We start from the raw sequence: 20,852 nt of genomic DNA on the forward strand, positions 1-20,852 counted from the left end.
CCTGCGAAACAGTTTGGCTGAACTCTTTGTCTACTGAATGTATTCCTCAGAGCATGTAAAATCAATGCGGATGATACCTTTATGTCCCTTTTATAGAAATGAATATAATTTTACTATTTTAAATAACTGCTGAAAGTTATGAAAGTTGTGGCTGCTGCATCTTTGCCTCTGATGTGGGGGTAGGTCAGGGTGATGATTTATCTTCTCCTCAATTACATGGTCCCAGGATCAATTAAGATAGTAGACTTGAAGGGCAATGGAAGGCGCATTACAGCTCTCCACGTTATGACCAGAAAGTGCGGGCGTGAGCAGTGGGAGCTGCCTACGGCACCGATGAGCAAACTAATGAAGTCACAGAACTACTACTTCTCATAAGTGGCTACCAGCTCCTACTGTCTACACAGCATAAACTGTATCTCCACACGTATGACGTCAGCCAAGGCCAGACAGGCCAACAGAAAATAACACACACACACACATAACTGCCACCACAGTGCTTCCATAAGCACACTGTCCCGCACAACAAGACAGGCACCACCCACCCCCAACCTCCACAAAACACAGACATTTCGCCAGCCGCTGCAACAAGGAATAATTCGCATGGCTGCCCAGAGAACACAACACACATACATCGGCATAGCACACCACAGAACAACACATCCCAGCCACCATCACAGTCCTGAAACAACACACATATCACCATCACACCACACAAAGCAACATGGGCAAACTGCTGCCACCAAACAAGACATACGCATCGACACATCACCACCACACATTATCATAAAACAACACACACATACCACAAAACAACACACCCGCGCCACCATCGCCAAACAATACAGAAATTACCACGATCGCAGACCATAAATGACATACATCATCACTACCACAAAACACATCTACATCATTACCACCACACCACAAGATGACACACATGTGCCACCAAAATAAAACAACACATACACACTGCCATCATATCACCGCAAAGCACACACCACGCGGCTATTGTAAGACATCATGTCGCCTCCCACACCCTACTACTGAAACTACACATGTACACAATGCCACCACACCGCTGCAACTAAATACAACACACACTGCCACAAAAACAAAACACCCATCACGGCCACCACCATCTTACTAAGGAAGAAGTTTATAGTATTTTTTTTAAACTCAATTCTTGGTTATCAAAAGTTTTATCTTACTTTCAAAGACATGTTCCTCCAGCTTCCTACAGATACTTAAATCCATTCCTTTGGCTTCTAATAAGCACCATGACTCTGAGAAATATGTGGAAACTAGCTTTTAAGAAATAAAATAATTTTTCAAAAGGCTCTAGGGCTATTAACAATAATCCATTTTTTTGTAAATGAAACAACCACTCTGGCATCTGTCCTTTTGTAACGTCATAATTGCTCTGTGCCATACTTGTCTAAAAATGATAAGGACCTCTAGACGTTCCCTGAAAGGGAGAAAACCAATGTTAAGTTCTTCATACTCAGATGTGGTTAGAAAGTTTCTCTGGGAGGGAAAACAGAATTTCAAAGTATTTAGCAACATCAGAGCCTTGTTGGAAAGGAAAGCAATCAAACGGGAGAGAAACCCTACCTGAAAAATGCATGCCAATATCATGAATTGTTGACCTCTGGTGAGCCTGTAAAAGTATTAGGCAAATACAAAAGTACTATGTAAAGAATATTACTGCAAGTCGGGCAACGGTGGCACGGGATTTTAATCCCAACACTTGGGAGCCAGAGACAGGAGAATCTCTGTGAGTCTGAGGCCAGCCTAGTCTACAGAGTGAGTTTTAGGACAGCCAGACTACACACAGAGAAACCCTATCTCAAAAATTAAACAAAGAGCGAAGATTACTATATGTTACTGTGTGACAAACGCAAACTCCAGATGGCGAGTTGATACTCTGCTTCAGAGGCACTCAGATGACTTATACAGATCTTCTGCATGGTTCTGAACCACTACATGGGGTTTGCAGCACTGTTCATGGGTGAAAAATACACACTTGCTTCGGTCAGTAGTTGCTTCGGTCAGTAGTTGTTTCGGTCCCGTCAGCATCACTGCCTATCTTGTCTGGCTAAAATACAAGCCATAAAAAAAACATGTTGAAAACTTCTACCCTATTCCATGAATTCTTAGGGCTGTCAATCCTGGTGCTCTTAATTCTTGGCAAAGGACAGGCAGAGTGGCCAATCAACTCCATTCTTCCACGGGCTTGAATCCTGAGTGGGATCACTCAGGAGTGAGGAAACACTGCACTGGAGGAGAGCGCGCGACTATGTCCCGGGTGAGGCACACTGTGCTCCAGATCCACAGACTTTAATTTTCTCCATCCTGTAAGACCCAGTTAACAGAAGCAAGCACACTTTACAGAGTAAGGGGAAGGTTGTGTGAGTTGCTAGAACTGATAAAGCCTTTCACAGGCAGGGGACCGTCATTAACGGACGTAGCCCTGGTCTGCGGTGCCCTTGGCACAACTGAACGAGCATCAGGGCATGTTCACAATTATCATAGGGTCAAATATTTGGCGATTACTTCTGAAAGTCATCGCAAAATGAAAGTATTCATGAAAGTATCGAATTCAGGCAGGAGAAGTAGAAATAAGCAAGGGAAGTTGAGGAGAAATGGGTCAAGGTATGTTGCATGGACACATGAGTATGTCGCAATAGAACTTATTACTTTATATTATTAATAGACACTATTAAAAGAAACACCATGGCAAGCTAAGGAGAGACCCTGGACGGATATGCATACATTTATGTGTCTTCTAAACACAGGCATTTTTTTTCTTCACACAAATCTTGCTGAAGTTTTAACGGTTTGGGTTACGCGATACCAACCTTGGGAGACTTCCTGACTAGCCTGCTTCTGATGACGGCAGAAAGAACTATCACACCATATGTCTCTACTGCATAATTTTATCAGGGAGGTGACAAACCGTGTTTTTGAGCGATGCCTTGAACTGAAGTGGAGTGTACAGTAAAATATGGATTTCCTCGAACGAATGGCCAAAACCATTCATCTTTATCTAAGCACACATAATAAGAGTTTGTTCTCAGTAGCAGGTGGGGGGTGGAGAGAGAATGTCTTCCAGAAAGCACGTTGGCAGTCAATCTGGTTGATAATAAAGCTTGATGAAACATCTGTGATTAATATTAATTCTAATTCTCTCTTTAATGGATAATTGTGAGAAAGATAATTTATCCCATTTCATTTAAGATTACAGCTGAGTTTCTCAATTTAGGAAAAACGAATATTTCTCCAATGGTTTTCAGGTATAAGACTCCATGAGAGAGAAATAAGTGCACAAAACCCTGCCAACGGCAAAGCAATTTTCTAGTTAGTCCTTGAAAATATTTTGTACGCATTCGTCTGACCACTACAGACTTGGATGTGAACCAGACAGTGGCTCCCTGAGCGAGCAGGATGATACTTCTACATCTTCACCACTGTAGGAAAAAAAATAAATGAACCCAGCGAACTGAATTAATGCCTTTTGAAGTGAATTAATACATTTTGGTCACATCTGATACTATAAAAATTGTGAGGAAAATGGACTTGTGAGTAAATGGGAGTGAGCTATTTCTGACGCCTGCTGTATTTCAAACTCATTGATGAGAGGAACTATTTCTCACATATGCAAATGTATAATTTAAAGTACCCAGAAAGATTTGTCATGGAAGTGACCATTCATTTTGATAGACCCAAGAAAGTAACTAATTGCCTTTCAGATATCAATATTAAGAATATCATTTATTAAACTAGCACTTCATCACACGTATATGCGGGTACCTCCAGACCTAGGTGGAGATCTATTGCCCCGCTAGACAAACCTAGTCCACAGTAGACCCACGCTTCTCCATCGGAAAAAATCTTTTTCTACACGTGAAATCTTTTTTAAATGAATCTCTGAGATAACAGACTTCTTCTCTGGGAAGCAGAGCATATTATGCAGGTTTTGAAATGATTCCTGTCCAGCCCCGTTTATGAGTGGTAGATGGTGATTAAATACACATCCCGTTGACCTTTAATCATAACCGAATCATTGCTCCACTTAGAGACACTGCTTTTTCGTCAGCCTCTCACTGACATCAGGCAAGGGAAAACAAACTGTCAAGCACAAAAGGTCACAGACAATAGGCCCTGACTTCTTGCCTGCACTTCCAACAACCTGGGCTTGTGTGACAAACGTCAGGCTGAGTCACGATCCTTTACTTTCTCCACAGAAAGAGCTCTTCCTTCAACGGTGAGCCTGAAATGAACGTTTCTCACCCGCTCTCTTTCTGCTTTTTTTGTCTCCATGTTTCTGGGGTTTTGTCCTTGTTTATCAAGCGTATCGCTGTCTAAAAGGCATTCATTGTATAACAACATATTTTAAAAATTGTACCAAAATATACTCAAAAGACAAAAACAAAAACAAAAACAAAAAAAACAACAACAACAACAACAAAAACACCCACAGGGCTACCTAGCTTTCATTTGCACCAGCCAATCAAAGTGGGTCTCTCTCTGGATGAAACAAGTGAAGACAACATAAGATTGTAAGGCAGAAAGATGGCTGATGGGCAGTGTTATGAGACAGGTCTCAGAACCGCAGCCCACCTCAGCCTGCCTTCGCTTCCTGTTACCAGACCTCCCCGGGTTATGCCAAGAGTCACAAGAGAAAGTTCATCTTTTCTCAGGATCGAAGCCAGCACAGACGTGACCTTTCCACTTCTAGTGTTCATTTCAGACACATCCACATCCATTTTCCTTCCGCGTAGGAAAAGCAGCTGGGAAGGAAGTCCAAAGGGATCCATCACCCCACAAAAAGGAGTGAGCCCGACGGTGTGGAAGTGAGTTCCAGGACCCTGCAATCTCACGCTTTCCTTCCCACAGGTAGATCAGTGCACCTACGGGAGAGCAGCTAGTCTCACAACCGAACCCCACCTTGCCTGTCAGCTCAGCACTTCCCTCGCCACGCATCTTATTTTCAATACTTCAATTGCTTTTATCAACGCGTATTCCTCCCATTTACTGTGCGCTCCTGGGGACAAGGGCTGTCCACCAACACAGCATAGGCCACACAGGCCACAGACACAGCTCACAAAGCACACCAGCACACAGCTCACCAAGCACAGACTATTTGCTTGAACAAGAGGAGACTGACCTTCTTACAGCCTGGTAGATTTTTTTATAGATACGATGCATCGTAAAAGACAGCCCTAAGTTGAGTTTAATCCATGGATATATAGCATTTGAATATAAATATTTCAGGAAATAGCTTCAATAAATCTTCTTAAAGGGACTTCAAGAATAAACATATCATATCTAAAGGTCAGAAATTCTGCTTTTTAATTAAACTAATAATCCAGCGAACGCTATTGATTTAGCAATTCCGTTTAACATAAACATCATAAAAGCGACACATAAAAAAATCGAAACTGTATAGCGATGGCAACAGAGCTGAAGGGAACACGGAGGCAACAGCGAAGTGAGAAAAGCCAAGTGAAGGGTATTAATATCTCTGAGAGGAGAATAATTTCTTAATAACCACCAGGGCTGTCGAAGGAATTGGCTTTTAAACATGACTTTCCCCTCACAGACAAGATCTAAGGGCATGGACTTTGGAGTCAGCCTGTATTCGCTCAGACTGGGATTCCTGAACACGTGAACAATGTAAGTAAGGCCAGTTACTTTATCTGTGTGAGTTGCAGTTTCCTCGTCAGAAAACTGGAAACAATAGATGCCAAAAGACATAGATAAGATGGCACAGCACACTGCGTGAGTAATGGGTAAGTGTTCATATGGTAGCTATTATCGTATAACAAATGATTTCAATGTATTTATAGGCTAATTCCTTTCTCCCCCCTCCAAAACAAAACAAAACAACCCTGGCTTCCTCCCCAGCATCATGTTTCTCTTAGATGCCTGTTTTTCTTTTCCTTTCCTTTCTTTTATTTGAAACAGGGTCTCGCTATGCAGTCCTTGCTGACCTGGAACTCACTGGGCAGCGCAGGCTGGCTTCATCATCCTAGAGACCCTGCTGCTTCTGCCTCCCAAGCACTGGCATTAGAGGTGTGTGCCACCATGCCCAGTATTTCATTCTGGGTTCTTGTTGTTCGGTTTGGGCTAGGATGTCTTTCTAACTCTAGGTAAGCATCTTTGTAAACCAGGGCCAAGATCATTTCTATGTGATAACTCCCAAACGTCAGGCTAAAGGATTTCAAGTATAACAAATCTCCAATACGGTCTGAATTATAAAATCTATCTGTCTGTCTGTCTATCTCTCTATCCACACACATACATGTATGTGTAATGTTTCTAAATTTGTAAAATAAAGAATCCTTTGAGACTTCTAAGTTTATGGAGAAGCAGAGGATTAAAAGGAAGTGTGTGTGTGCGTGTGTTACACATGATTGTGTAGGTGTCCTTGCCTATTATGTTCGTGCATACAGAGGTGAACGGAGGATGTTGGATGTCATCTTCTAACGCTCCCCATGTCATTTCTTTAAGCCAGCGTCTCTTACTGAACAGGAATGTCACCACCTTGGCGGGACTGCTCGGCTGCTGATCACGGGGGATCAGCCCGTCTTCAAGGCTGGAACTACAGGCACTTACAGCCATGCTCATGTTTTTCAAGGGTGCTGGGTATTTGCACATAGGTTTTTTTCCTCCTACATAAGCACTTAGCCATCTCCACAGCCCCCATAAACTGTGGGACTTAAATTGTAAGAGCGACGGTTGTTACAGATGGCAGGGTAATAATAAACACAACAATGCTCAGGTCCCATGATCCTCGGGGATCAGGTAGGCAATTTCTGGTGGGTCATAATAAGAGCTGCAACGCTGAGACAACTGGTCACAAGGCTTTACAATGGATCTACCAATATCCAAACTGCACTATTGATTCTGTTAATGAAATTGAACCTCTGAAAAATGACTGAGGGCATAGAAGAGACACACACTTTCAATAGTCTTGAACATCATCAAATGCCTTTGTTATAGCAAATGACACACCTTAATATACCATCATATTCTGATCCCACAAATCATTCCACAATGATCTGATGTATAATATCTGTCACATAGGCCTTTTGTGACTCTCGGTAATAAATAAAGAGTAAATATCCCTAAAGATTTTATTCTAGCTGTTTTCAGAACGGGCACTGCCCTCTGGAGTACAAGGGATCTGTACTCTGCCTTACTTTGAGACTTCTTTAGAAATACTTGTTATGAGGCTGTGGGTACAGCTCAGGGATAACATGCATGCTTAGCAACTGGAAGGCCCTGGGTCTGCGATCAGCAAACAATCTATTTTTATACATTATGAAATGCACCAATAAAACTTCGACCTGGAAGCATGCTGCAAGGGCTTAACGTTTACTACTCTCTCTCTGAGCATCCCTATGTAACACTGGGGACAATGACATCACCTACCTCACAGATGAGTATTCAATGGCTGGGAAAGAACCTAGGGCTCGAAACCAATATACATAGTACATGCAATAAATGCTAGATCACTATAGTTACAACGAGGGGGATGATTGCTCATCAGGGCACAGCAAACCTTTAGCATAAAGATGAACTATGCTAATCCAATTTAGTGCAGCAGCCACCACATGGGCTCAGATGCCACTGAACCGATCGTTCCCCAGCAAGACCTTTACGTATTCTCTCACAAGCTACATTTTTGGGCTCTCCGGCTTCATCTCTTGCAGGTCTATTTCTTAAATTCCACCTGATACAGAACAAGACTTTCTAAACTGAAGAGTTGGGACCCACTGAAACCGTCCAACCCACTTGTTCTGACTCCAGTAAGAATTGGTAGCATTTGCCATCAGTGGAAAATTAACGTTTAAAAATTTCTAAGAGAATCAGGAAAGGCAAATCTGGATTAGAGCCCTGCTTCTCCAGGTAATAGAAAGCTGGGTGAGTTCAAGCAATGCACCTTCTTTATTTTAAATCATCAAGAGCATGTTATTTGTTTTTAAAGGATTTGCATGCTAAGGGGATGCTAACTGCAGACTGAAACTCAGCTTACAGCGATGGAGATAAAGCTGGTCAGAAATATTGTACATCTGTGGAAATAATAATGTAAAATGAAAAGATATTATCATTGCAATTTCTAACAATAATAGACAGGCTGGCTGTTCTCCAATTCACGATATTTTACTTTTGGGGCTCAGAAGGAATTAATACTTTGCAAAGATTTTAAAATTTTCAACTAAGCCTGGATATTGCATTTTTATTAAGATTTTGCTCCTAATGTGGATTTTTATACAATCTGCATAAAAATATTTAATGGAAAAACAGCCTGTTGCCAAAGTCCACATATTTCCCCTATTAAACAGAGGTGAGCCACAGCCCCAGAAACCATATTTCAAGCCCACAGGATACTCGTGAACTAAAATAATGAATGATAATGCCTCGTTCTCTGCATTAATATTAAAGGAAAGAGAAAATAGAAAACTTTATAGCCACTATCAGCCCTCTGGACCATCAATCTCAAGTTTTAAGAATTGTTTCCCAAAAGGTTCAGGAAGGGGATGAGTAGTGAGGAAGCTTCAGAGCCTAGAGATATTTTTTAGGCAGCCAGGCAAGCACTGACACAGATCTCTACATATATCTGGCTGTGAAAAGTCTCATTTGTGGTGATTTATACTTCCCCATAAAGAACCCTGTAGATAATATAAGCCTGCTGTGAGGCTGTATGACAACTTTCAAACCAAGAGTTACAAGACCATTCTGCTAAAACAGAGCGAGAACAGACTAGTGAAAAACCCTGCAGAAGCAGCGTTGCTTCAGGATGGAAGACCACAGCCCCGTTAGTCCCACATGAGCCCTGTTGAGTCAACTTTCACTGTGTGTGTGTGTGTCCCGTGGAAAGACTGGAATTTTCTATACTACAACGCACTCATTTTCTCCCCCTGAAGATCGACTATGCATCTGAAGTGTGCATGCTTGGGCAATTTGTAACAAATGCCACTTAGACATCACCCCCATTGAAGTTCGGTTGCCTTCGTAAGTTACTAAAGGAGACACAGAGACTAGTATGCTGACAACCCCGCGTCAAGGAAGTCTAAACACCGTCATCCCAAGTGTCGCCGGTACATTATGTCCCTCTCTCCCGGCATCTGTTCTATGTAGCCCCACATGTACAATGAAACACAGGAGCCCATCCAACTATTCTCTGTTAACTCTGAACCCAATTTAATGCATCCCATGTTTATAAGGCCGAGCTTTGCTGCTTCTTCGTGAGATTATGCAATTAATCACAGGGGTTATTTCTGGAGAGGTGGCCACTTTTGACATTTAGGGGAGAAAAGGCGCAATCCTTTCATTTGTTTCTCTTTCAGCGTTTTTTCAAAGCATGGGGAGAGGAAGCGAAAGGTGACATAATGCCTGCTCATCCCTCAGGAAGTCGGAGTGCTCCGTGCTTTCTCCCTCTCCGACAGCATTCTGCATTCTCGAAGGGAGTACCAATAAAAAATGATTTTGTTGGTGAACTTCTTATCTGAATGTCAGAGCCTTTGAAATAATCAGACAACGGGGAGGCTGCTTAGGAGTCTCGGCTCCTTGTGGTTGATCCCGCAAGTTCCCATCAAGTCCCAATTACTCAAGAGTTGTCACAGGTCCCTTTTCAAATTTCCGGAATGCTCTCCACGCCAATGTCCATGAAGCAGTGAGGTTCGCTCTGGCTTCCATTTTCACAGGCCTGCTATTAATATCTCGCACTCTTTTTAACGTCTATGTTTCTCCTTTCGTCCACTCATTTAACAACACGTGCATCTCTTTTGAGAAAGATAAATGCTTGGCAGAGCAATACTGTAAATAGGTTAAAAAACAATGACGTCCTGACAAACATCCTGTGACCCTAGTAGTTTCTCTCAGGCCACCTGACATACACAGAGACACCACCCCAGCCTCGGTGCTGCACCCACGGTTGACAACAGGCCACCTGACGTGCACAGAGACGCCACCACATGCTGGGTCCTGCACGCGTGACTCAGCGGCACAGAGACCACACCACACACTCTCATTCAGAAAGTTGACATTAACACCTGGCAATAAACAATTGTTTCCATAAGAGAAAATTACAACTGACACAGGGGGAAAATATTCTGAGGTCCCTGCACATCTTACAGGTTGTTTATTTAACTTTCACTTAAGGACTTTCGAATCCGTTCATGCTTTCCTAAGATGGCCAGGGACATCTTGAACCAAAAACAATTCTCTAAACTCATTCTTTAAATGAAAAGGCACAGCCGTGTAGGCTCACAAGAGACTGGTAGAGCACACAAAGAGAATAAAAACAACTATTATCAAGAAGGGGGCTAATAGTATCCCTGAAAGATGTCAATGTCTTACTGGACAAAAATGTTTACATTCTATTTAAAAAAATTTTTTAAAGCTAGTGTTTTCTTTCTTCTCTAGAAAATATTAAAATCTGTTCCTAGTAATCTCTGCAACTTTTTCTGTGTTAACATAAATAGGCCTCAAAACACCACTTTCTGGGACACCACCTTAAAAATAAAGCTGAAAGGGTAACTTAGTCCTTGAGGAGAGTTCTACTGAACATTTTTGTTATGAATGCCTAGGATCTCAGAACAGTTGCTACTGGAGGAATAAGGCCAAAAGAAGGGCTCAGTAATAATATTAATACAGACTAATAACAGAAAAGTGTGTGTTTGCACATGAACACAAACACAGACACGTTGAGGTGTTAATTTTAAAAAATATACTGTATTTATAAGCTACCTATCATGCAAGAGTAAAACAGTGTGTATGGTTAAAACATTTTTCATTCTGCTTTGATAAGTGTACAATTTTCACACTCTTCTACTGCTATAAGAAAACTCATGAAAACAGTGGATTGGTGGAGACTTCCAAAAGCAAAATAATTCCTAGTGTAGATTACCAATGGAAGCCATCGCAAATCCAGACTTTACAGGGAATTTAAGACATCCATGGGTGAATATAATTCTGGCATAATTCTTCTCATGGAACTAGTTTTCAAATGTAATCTTTACATGGTTTATGCATTTTCTTGAATTAAAATATCAATTTGGGCTATTCAAGGTAACTTAAATTTCCAAAGGACACCAGTCGTTTCGGGTAAGGATGGTTGAACGCACCTGTTTAGCAGGCTGTTCATTCTTTAAAAGACAACATATTTCCTGACTTGGGAAGAAGAAAGACCATGGTGAAGAACTCCTATAGTCAAACCCATTTTACAGACGAAGAAAGGGGAAGCTTGGTAAGGTTAGACAACATCCCATCAACACCCTAGTATCTAGGAGACCAGTACAGGAACTGGAGAGATGATCCATGGGTTACAAACATTGTTTTCCCAGAGGACCTGGGCTCACTTCTCAGTGCCACAGGGTAGCTCACAGCTGTCTCTTAACTCCAGGTCCAGAGACCCTAGAGCCCTCTTCTGACCTCTGAGGCCACTGCATACAGACAGACGTATAGACAAAACACCTAAATAAGTCTTCAGGAGACCAGGTAGATTCAAACCCAAGGCTGCAGTGGCCAGAGTCCAGACATTTCTCTTCTTCGATGCCACGATATTTCCACCGAATTAAAAGCAAGCGATTGAGCTACTGCAGAGCGTGCCATACGATACCGCCTTCTTTAAAAGTAGTTGTGTCCCTGTGCATTATTATGACACATATTCATTCAGGTGTTGTCTGCGGAGCAGATCTCTCGGATGTGCTGTCTGACACTATTTCTCCTCGACATACAGTTTCCATTGGTATTGTGACTAAGCGGATTCTCTGTGTTGTTGAGCCCTCATCTGATTTTATAAATACTTCTGCAAGCAAATGCCACTCAGAGCCCCACATAAGTCACCTACAGAAAACTTCCGGAGCCAGATGGTAAGTGAAGGAGCTTTGCCCTCACATTAATGTTCCGCTGTTCTGAATATTTTCGTATCTATAAAAGGTTGTTTAATAACCACACTGTGCAGTTTCTGGATCTGGATTATATGGATCCATCTCTTAGTAAAATTGAGATTATTTTGTTGATAAACTGAGTAGGGCAATATTAGGATCGTCTCACAGCCTACGGCAAAGCTATGCACTACTGAAATACATGGAAGATTGACAGTTAATATGCATTCAAGGAGCAATATACAATGGATTTATGAAAAATGTGCCCATGCATAGAATGTGCCCAGCAGTACATTAGATGAAGCAAAGGCTACCATCTTTTGCCCTTCTATTGTTATTTTCTGAAAATGATACTTACATTTAGTAAATAATTCATTTATATTCACTAATTTGCCTGGCAGTGGGGGCTCACACCTTAATCCCAGCACTTGGAAGGCAAAAGCAGGCAGATCTCTGAGTTCAAGGCCAGCCTGGTCTACAGAGCAAGTTCCAGGATGGCCAGTTCTGTTACACAGAAAACAGTGTCTTGGAAAAACAAGCAAACAAAACAACAACAAAACCCAATAAAGATTCACTAATTCGGGGGTACAGAGATAGTTATAATCTAATTTGGACACTTCACCACACAAGTAGCAATTTAGGGGTTCTGTTTTAGAAAATGCAACTTTCTTGGCTTTGGGAGTTGCCTGCAGTGACAGAGCTAGTAATGTCTTCTGGAGATGGGAAAGCATCCCGCAGAGAGCTGCAGATGCATACACACTGCTCTGTGTGTGCTCAGGAGACGGTCAAGCCAGCACGCCCGCCCAACATTCAACATTCATACGGGCTAAAGATCCTAAGACACACCCTCACGCTTGTCTGTCAAGGACTTCTCTGTGTCCTTTTCTAACCTTAAAAAAAAAGTATCCTCTTCCTTTTGAAGTACAGGAGAACTTCGATTTTTATCTTTTTCTTTCTTCTCATAGCATATGCCCCAAATCCTTTTTTCAAGTTACCTGACCTTTGCCTCAATGTCTTCATTCACAAGAGAGTCAAAAAAGAACACTATCTCGCAGTATCATCCTAACAACCAAGTGCTCAGAATTGTACTTAGAACAGAGTCTGTGCTCTAGAAAAACTGTTTGCTCCTAGTTACTGAACATGTTCTCCACGACAAACTGTATAATACATGCCACAGGGCAGAAACAGCTATGAACAATAAATCATAAATATTTAATGTCAGGAGTGATAAGCGCCTGAGGAAAAATAATAGCACAAGACGGTAAGAGGGTAGAGAATGATTTTTTAAAAAGTGTTGTTTTTATATTTTTTTCAGGCCTTTGTGATAAAGATGTTTATCAACACACCTCTGAAAAGAGTGATAGTAAGGGATGGTCAATGAGGCCGGGAGACATTACAGTGCCAAAGCCCCACCACTGGAAAGCCCCACCACTGGGGAGTGCTGCCTAGCTACAGGGAATAGGATGGGTGGGGGCGCAGAAACAGGGAGGAAGGAAAGAATCTGAGAGGAAGATGGTTGGGGGAGGAAAAATGCGATCATGGAGCACCTTGTTGCTCTGGTTCAGAAAAGATGAGACAGGGCTGGGGCAGCAGCACCGGGAGCTGGGGAATCACGGAGGAGCCTGTCACACTGGCAGAGAACACAGACGGCAGTGACAGGGAGGGCAGGGTTCACCACAAATCTCTCTTCCCCGTGTTCTCAAAGCTCCCTTGCTTGCTAGCACTGAAATCTACTCAGCACCATGTGGGGCCACTGTACAGATGCTATCGAGGTGCGGACCTCAGATAAAAACTAATAACAGGAGGATATTAAAGTTTCAGGTAATTTCTGAACTCATTCATTTCAGCCACGTTATTGTACAGAGGTGGACGTAGAACTCCAAAGATAACAGATGACTTACTCAGGTTCAAATAGCTCATTACAGCCACCGACGGGCCAGGCAATCACTGCTTTTATTTCCCCCCTCAACAAAAGGCTGCCCTCAAATCAGTCTTTCTATGGACTTACAGAAATAATTTAACATCCTTATTTTAGTGATTTCTCTCATCGCTTCTGGTGTAGCTATGGGAGCCGAAAAAGTTCTAAACGTGTTCTCTATAGGTTAATATTTGCAAGAAAAATTTTAAAGTGTTTTTTTTTTTAATTTCTAAAATTGCAATTTCCCTATAAAAAGTATTGGCAGTGGGACACCAAGCTGTGATCTCCTAATGTGTGGGGCCACATTCATAGCCATCGCTGTCATAGGATGTATTCCGGCTCTGGGTATCAGTTTGAACACGCCCAGTATAAAGTCTATATTAATGACCTATCGCCTTAACCAACTGACTGGCAGTTCTGAGAATCTATTACTACAGATAGAAACACCGCTGATCTTTCCGTAGACACTTTAGGATGTCAATCTCTTATCAAGGGCTTGAAAACTGTTGGTCAGACTCAGGAGCAGTCCCGTGTGTCACAACTCTGCCTGTAGCCAGCACCCAAGGGAAAGGGGGGGCAGTGACAAGCCCCCATTTGAGACGAATAAAGGAGCTAGAACACTGAAGGGCACTTTGTCCTGAAGGTAAATCAGGCGCTCTACATGAGATACAGTCAACCAAAACATTTTCTTAATTTATGTAATGCAAAGAAGTTAAGAAAGAAGATAAGCCTCCTGAAGACGAAGAGGATATTGATGAGAATTCTCTGGTGTGTCTCTTGTCTGAATCTAGGTACCCCTGCTATGAAATGCTTGCCTTGCCTTTCTGCCAAATCTGTTACTATCTTTCTGCCCCCCCTACCCTACAGCTGAGCTCAAACCTAAAGCAGGACAGACCGTAGGCTATGGGCTTCTTCCTCTTCCTGGTTCTGGAGATGCGAGGAGAGAGGTGTTAAGAGACTTGGTCCCTTTGTCCCCACAAGAACACTCTCTGATTTCCACTGGCGGGCAATTAAACTCCTTTCTGAGATGGATGTAACAAGTGTGAAGAAAAACCATTTCCCAATCACTTTTTTTATTCCCCACATCGTAGGAGAAAGGAAATTCAACCGAGGGCCAATTCTCCCCGAAGAATCCTGTGCTTTAATTATGAGCAGAGCACATTAAATGTGCTAAGGCGTCCATGTTCGCCCTGCCCCTGTTCTCAGCAGAGAAAGACAGGAGAGCCTTTCACTATGGAGCAGACAGGGAGGCACGCTTCTGAGGGATGAAAACATGGCTGGAAATCCCATTTAACTGAACACCAGGCCACTGTGCCTCTTGTAAATGAACATCGCTTTGCTGCTTAATTTTGTGCTATTTTACCTTTCATTAAAAAAAAAGTAATTTAAGTTAAACTCAGCCGAACAGCAAAAAGCTCTTGATATTTTGAAGCATTTTGGAACAATTACTTTGACGGGAGCCCTTGACAGTTAAATGACTCCGCTAAATGAATGTTATAGAAGACACATAATGACTTTTAGTGAAATATTGAATTTAACCACAAGTGAGGAAAAACCTAGTCACAAGCACTACAGTATATGTGAATAACATCTTGCTTATGAACCTCAATGGGTTCTATAACTTCTAATAATCACATAATCAACTTGTTGGCTGGTGAGTGTGTTTCCCATCTCGAGGCCGTCTCTTTATTTTCAGTCTCTGCCTTTGTTGGTTTTTAAATCTGAGAAGCCAATAAGAAGATATCAGTCCTGGTAATAATTTCCCCTTATAATACAGCAGTTTACAGTTGGGGAATTAATGAAATTAATGCTGCCCCATCACTGAAAACCTCCTCCTTCCTGTTCCTCCCTCTGCTGAATGGGATTCTTTCACAAAGTCAGAACTCGTGAAGCTGAGTGCACTGCCTGAGACCGTGAGGGGTCACCGGGTGCCAGTGTTTCCTGCATCTGTAAGACTCAATCTTCCTTTTTTTATTTTATGCACGGGATGTGAGATAGCATCGAGGCTTTTTTACATGTTTTCTCATGACTAACAACAGAAGTATGTGCTGAAATAATAAAACTGGTACTGTTCAATTTCCTTTTTAAAATTCAATTCCAATGCAAGCGAGAGAGCCGTGGCGACGGTGAAAGCTGACTTACGACGAAATTCTGTTCTCTGAAGATGGAGAGGAGCTAGGAAACTCAGGGGCTCTAAACCATGTGGGTGGAGACATTTGGATAGAAGAACTGAGTCAGAAAAACAGGAATGTTCTCTGGCTTGTTTGTCTGGCAGGCTGATGGGGGAAAGGGATGCCAAGCATTCAGAGGGGTATCAGGTGGATTTCTACACAGCGAGTGCAATCACGCTGCTTCATTCCTGACACAGGTAAGACTCAAGTCCTCCTGAGTCCAGACTGGCCCTTGCATCTGTATTCAGCAGCTGCTCTTACCTGCACTCCCCCTTTACAAAAAATAGGGAATATCTTCGTCTAGCACCTCCTGACACTTCAGAGCCAACGTGAGCTCCTCAATAAACATACCATGAACTTCAGAGTACCATGAACGGACAAATAAGCTTCTGTGACCTACTGTCAATAGTGAACACGGGAAAAGCCAGAGTCCAGCATCTAGACTCTAAGTATTCGATACTAAAAAAAAAAAAAAGTATCAGCTAGAACCCTGTTACTCAACGTGTGGCCCATAGGCCAGCAATATGAACACTACCGGGGTACTTGATGCGTGCAGAATCTCAGGTCTAAAGCCAACATCTGTATGACAACCAGACCCCCAGGGGTCTCATGCACAGGGAACTCTGAGAAGCACTTAGGAGTAATCTCTAACGGTGTGACGCCTCAACATGTAACGTTGTTGTAACGCCGTGTGTGACGGCACTGTGACGAAGGCAGGTCTGCCGAGAACATTCAGAGTTCTCTCAGGAGAGTCACACAAGGCTCACAGGTGAGAAAGCAGTTCCCTGGGAGCTCTTCCTAGATCCTGCTTCACGCTTGCCTGTCTAAAGACACAGCTGCTCCTAATAATTGTCTCTCCTCCTCGGTGCAAAGCAAGTACTTTATCGTCAGCCTGCTGACATTTGCAGGCGTTGTGGCTTTCTCCACGAAAAATGTGGATGATTGAAAGGATATTGCTGACACCTGAATAAGAAATGCAATGACTCCAAGTTATGTAAATTTAATTATTTCCTTTAATTCTTTTTTCAGGAATCTTTTTTTTTCTTTCCCCATGCTTTAAAAAAAAAAGTCTTGGCAATTTTCATTTAAAAGAAATACCAGTCAGCAGTGGTTCACTGAACGGGCTGACATGCAATTTCATAGAGGAAGAAGCGGTGTGTCTTTAATCTAATTTGGGTTCTCAATTCCCAGCTAATGTATCTAGGGACCATGATGTGTGCATTTACAAGGAGACATCTGTAATGCAGAGTCCAGCTCTACAATTCTCCACAACATAGGTTTGGTGGTTTGGTTTTTTTTTTTTTTCCTTTTCTTTTTTTAAATGAGCCCGAGTTTTGCAGCTGCCCCAGAACAGAATAAATCACTATGTACTCACAGATGTAGAAATACTCTCGGCCTGGCCTGAATTCAAATCCTAGAGAAAAGGGAGTGAAGAGCTGGAATTTCTCCGAGAACTTCAGCGGTCCATTTGGAGAGTGAGGCCGGTTACATTCCCATCTCTTGAACCCTTTGGAAGTGTGGTCGCAGGCACTGTAGCCATCAAAGTTCACCATGTAGAGGACATAGCGCTCAGTCTTGTCTTCTGGGACAGAGTCCTCATAGTGAGGGCAGAAAACATCCAGGTAGTCATTGATGCAGACGTCAATGTGGTAGTCACCCCTCTGGAATCTGTTGGAAAGAGAAGGAGATGAAGATAATTCAGACAGGAAAAGTCTCCTGCTTGGAATCAACGGCGGAAGCCTCCAATAATCCTGGAGGTAAAACATTTAGTATGAAAAGTTCTTACTGACCGCTGTTATAGCCTGATGTGAAAAGTCACCAATCCAACTGCACACCACACACACACACACACACACAAACACACACACACACACACACACACACACACACACACACGCGCGCGTAACACCAGCCCGTAAGTACCACAGGTCTGCTTCAGTTCAAGTCTATAAAACTACAGCTTCTCTGTCTTAATTAATATCTTGCCCAATGAACTGAAAAAGTATTTCACAGGCCACAGTGATGTGCGAAGTAAGAATCATATGGGCACATCTTTCTCAGCCTAAAATCATGGTAGGAAAGCTTATAAAAACGCCTTTGTTTTTAGCTAGTGGGGAAATTCTTCCCTAAGCCCTTAGAAAGGTTCACTATAAAGCTGTGTTACTGCTGAAATACAACACTCATAAAGCCCCATAATCTTCCAGCCCGACAGCCAGTCTCACATGAACACTTCCCAGCGATGATGAGCTGGTCAATTCCATTTTTGGACATCTCTAAATGTTAGAAACTTTCCTCCTATATTGAGCATAAATCTGCTTCTGTGTAATTTCTACTCACTGATCCTACTTCTGCCGCCCGGAGTTACAAAGGGCGCATCTAATTCCTCTTCCACAAGGTAGCCCATAAAACATTTAGAGATGTCAGCTGTGTCCGTAGCCTCCTTTCTCTGTACATGAAAATCCTTGTTCCTTTGGTTATCTCTGGGACAGTTCCCAGGCTCCTTCTCGCTCTAAGCGCCTCCTCATTCCCTCCAGTTTCCCACTGAGTTCTTAAAATGGAGGACCCAAGCATAAATGAGAACCTCAGCACCGTGGGACTCAAAGTTAGCCTAGGAAAAACAGAACACTCTTATTCTCAATGCTAAACACTCTCTGGCAAAGATTCCTGTTTGAGACACAACACTGTTCACAAAGAAAGCGGGAGAAGCACTCACTTTAAGCCAACCTGGCTTTAAGGATTGTATCTGATAAGTCAAAGTCATAAGTCTCCCAGAGCCTCAGTTCCCTTCCATGTATGACAGGAGAACAATGGGTATCCACCTTGTTTGTCCGCCCGCCCCATGGCTCCTCAAGTCTCAGAGGAGGAAGCATAGAAAGAGCAACTGGAGGCTTAAAAGTTCCAAATCAAAAACCAAGGGAAGGTATCGGAACATTTCCATTCCAGCTAGGATCCTTCCAAATACACGGGCATTTCTTCCAAAGAGAACCGCGGGTGTTTATGTCTTGGTGTTTATCATGATCGTGAGTTTACCACTTCTTCATTACTGGCAGGCACTGATTTGTCAAGATGTACGAAAAGACTGTTGCTTTTAAGAGATTTCTGAACATCAAGGTAACATCGCTGCTAAAGTACAAAGAAAAGACATTGCAATGCTCAGATAAAAGGTGTCGGGCTATGAATCATCAGTACTCAAGAGTAGCCTGACAGTTTTGGATGAGAGCCAGACAAGAGCTGCAGCAGAAGGTGATGCCCAGATGCACTTTAAACTATTATATTATTATTATAGATTTTAGAGACATGGGGGGGGGTTCTTTCCCTAGTGTCACTCATGCGAGCTTGACTAGCATTTGAAAGTGCTCAAATTGAAAATGAAAATTAAAAACTGTCATTACCAGGATTTATTCTGATATTCTCTTATTCTATAATTCTGTTGTTCTATAATTAAAAGCCACATTGCCACGTTTCTTTGGCACCTCGGGTTTAGTTCACCTCTTCCATTTTTTCTCTGTTAATGTCACTAAAATTCAAACAATGCAAATTATGGAACTGAAAACCCTTCCTCCATTGGGTTGACCAGTTGTCTCCCCACGTGATACTGGATTTCCATGTGAGGTAAGTAAATTACTGAGTTGCCTAATTTAAATACATGCTTGTTCTAACAACTCATATTCTTTATCAATTGCTGAAGATGATAATCTTTCATAGCCAATTTACACTTCTGTTTCAGATCCTTTTTTGCTCGTCTGTTTTTTGAAACAGGTGTTATGTAGCAGAGGCTAAACTTGAACTTGCCTCGTTGCCAAGAGTGGCCTTGGACTCCTAAACCTTCCTGTATCTACTCTTCAGTGACAGGATTGTAGGCCTGTCTTGTTTCGGGTCTTTAATTTGCACATGTTTACTAATGCATATGTCAAAAATAGGCAATATCTAAATAAAACAATGACTGAGTGAAACCCCTGAAAGGCATTATACAATGTGCTTAGGTATAAAAGAAAAAAATAGGATTAGATATTCTAATTTTATAGCACACAGAACATGACCAAGATTGAATACTTACTACGTTACATTCATATTTCAGTTTAATATCCATCACAGAACCACAGACAATTCACTACTGTGCTCTCTACTCAAAGACAAAGACACTGAGATTAACCCAAGTGATGTGCCCAGTGTTCACAGCTAGTAAAAGGCCGAGGGGAACTGAAACTAAAGCCGTCTGACCTCAGAGCTAATGCTCGTCGTATTGTGTTTCCTAAGAGATTAAATTGCTAACGTCAAGTCCGCAGGTCTGCTTCGTATTCCCTAAAGGGACGAGTCTCATTCTCAATGGAGTTTCGGATCTCTTTCTCATTTACTAATACAACAAGCATTTGCTGTCCTGGGAATCTGTGTGTGTTCTGCATATATGACATACATACACTCTGATACTCAAAACTACTATATCAAGCAGTTATAATGTTTTACGTTACCAATCAGGAACAACATCCAGAGAAGATATCATTCTCTTAGCTCAATTTTTCACTATACAGAGGTAGTGGGGTTAAAATCAGAACCCAAGTCTTACTTAGTTCTGTAGCATATCCTGTCTTAGAAACTACAATGGCCCTGCAGTGTGACAGTTCCACCACTGCAGCAGCTCTTCTTCTTAAATGGTACACTCTTAAAACGGCGGGTACCAGTTTCCTTAGGGTGACACCCTTACAAGACAAGCCTGCATCTCTTCCCTGCCTGCCCATGTGAACATCAGCATTGACAAGAAGCCTTCGACGGCAGTGTGAGCTCTTGACTCACACACACTGTTCTAGTCTCTCACAGAATAAAGGTGCTGTTAGGCTCAGCAGCCATTCGCATAGAGGGATTGTTTCC

At 42.3% G+C, this 20,852-nt stretch overlaps 1 protein-coding gene across 2 annotated transcripts in view; it reads right to left on the bottom strand.

Moving 5' to 3' along the window:
* Positions 1-20,852, bottom strand: part of Efna5 (ephrin A5) — a 278,621-nt gene that overhangs the window by 29,874 nt on the left and 227,895 nt on the right. For both annotated transcript variants that reach the window (XM_050153492.1, XM_050153491.1), the window contains exon 2: positions 17,362-17,654. In XM_050153492.1, the coding sequence (XP_050009449.1) occupies positions 17,362-17,654 (293 nt within the window). The remainder of the gene's footprint in view (positions 1-17,361; positions 17,655-20,852) is intronic.

This window comes from Alexandromys fortis, unplaced genomic scaffold (genome assembly GCF_014885135.2).
Source record: "Alexandromys fortis isolate MF-2015 unplaced genomic scaffold, M_Fortis_MF-2015_v1.1 scaffold_61, whole genome shotgun sequence".
NCBI lineage: Eukaryota > Metazoa > Chordata > Mammalia > Rodentia > Cricetidae > Alexandromys > Alexandromys fortis.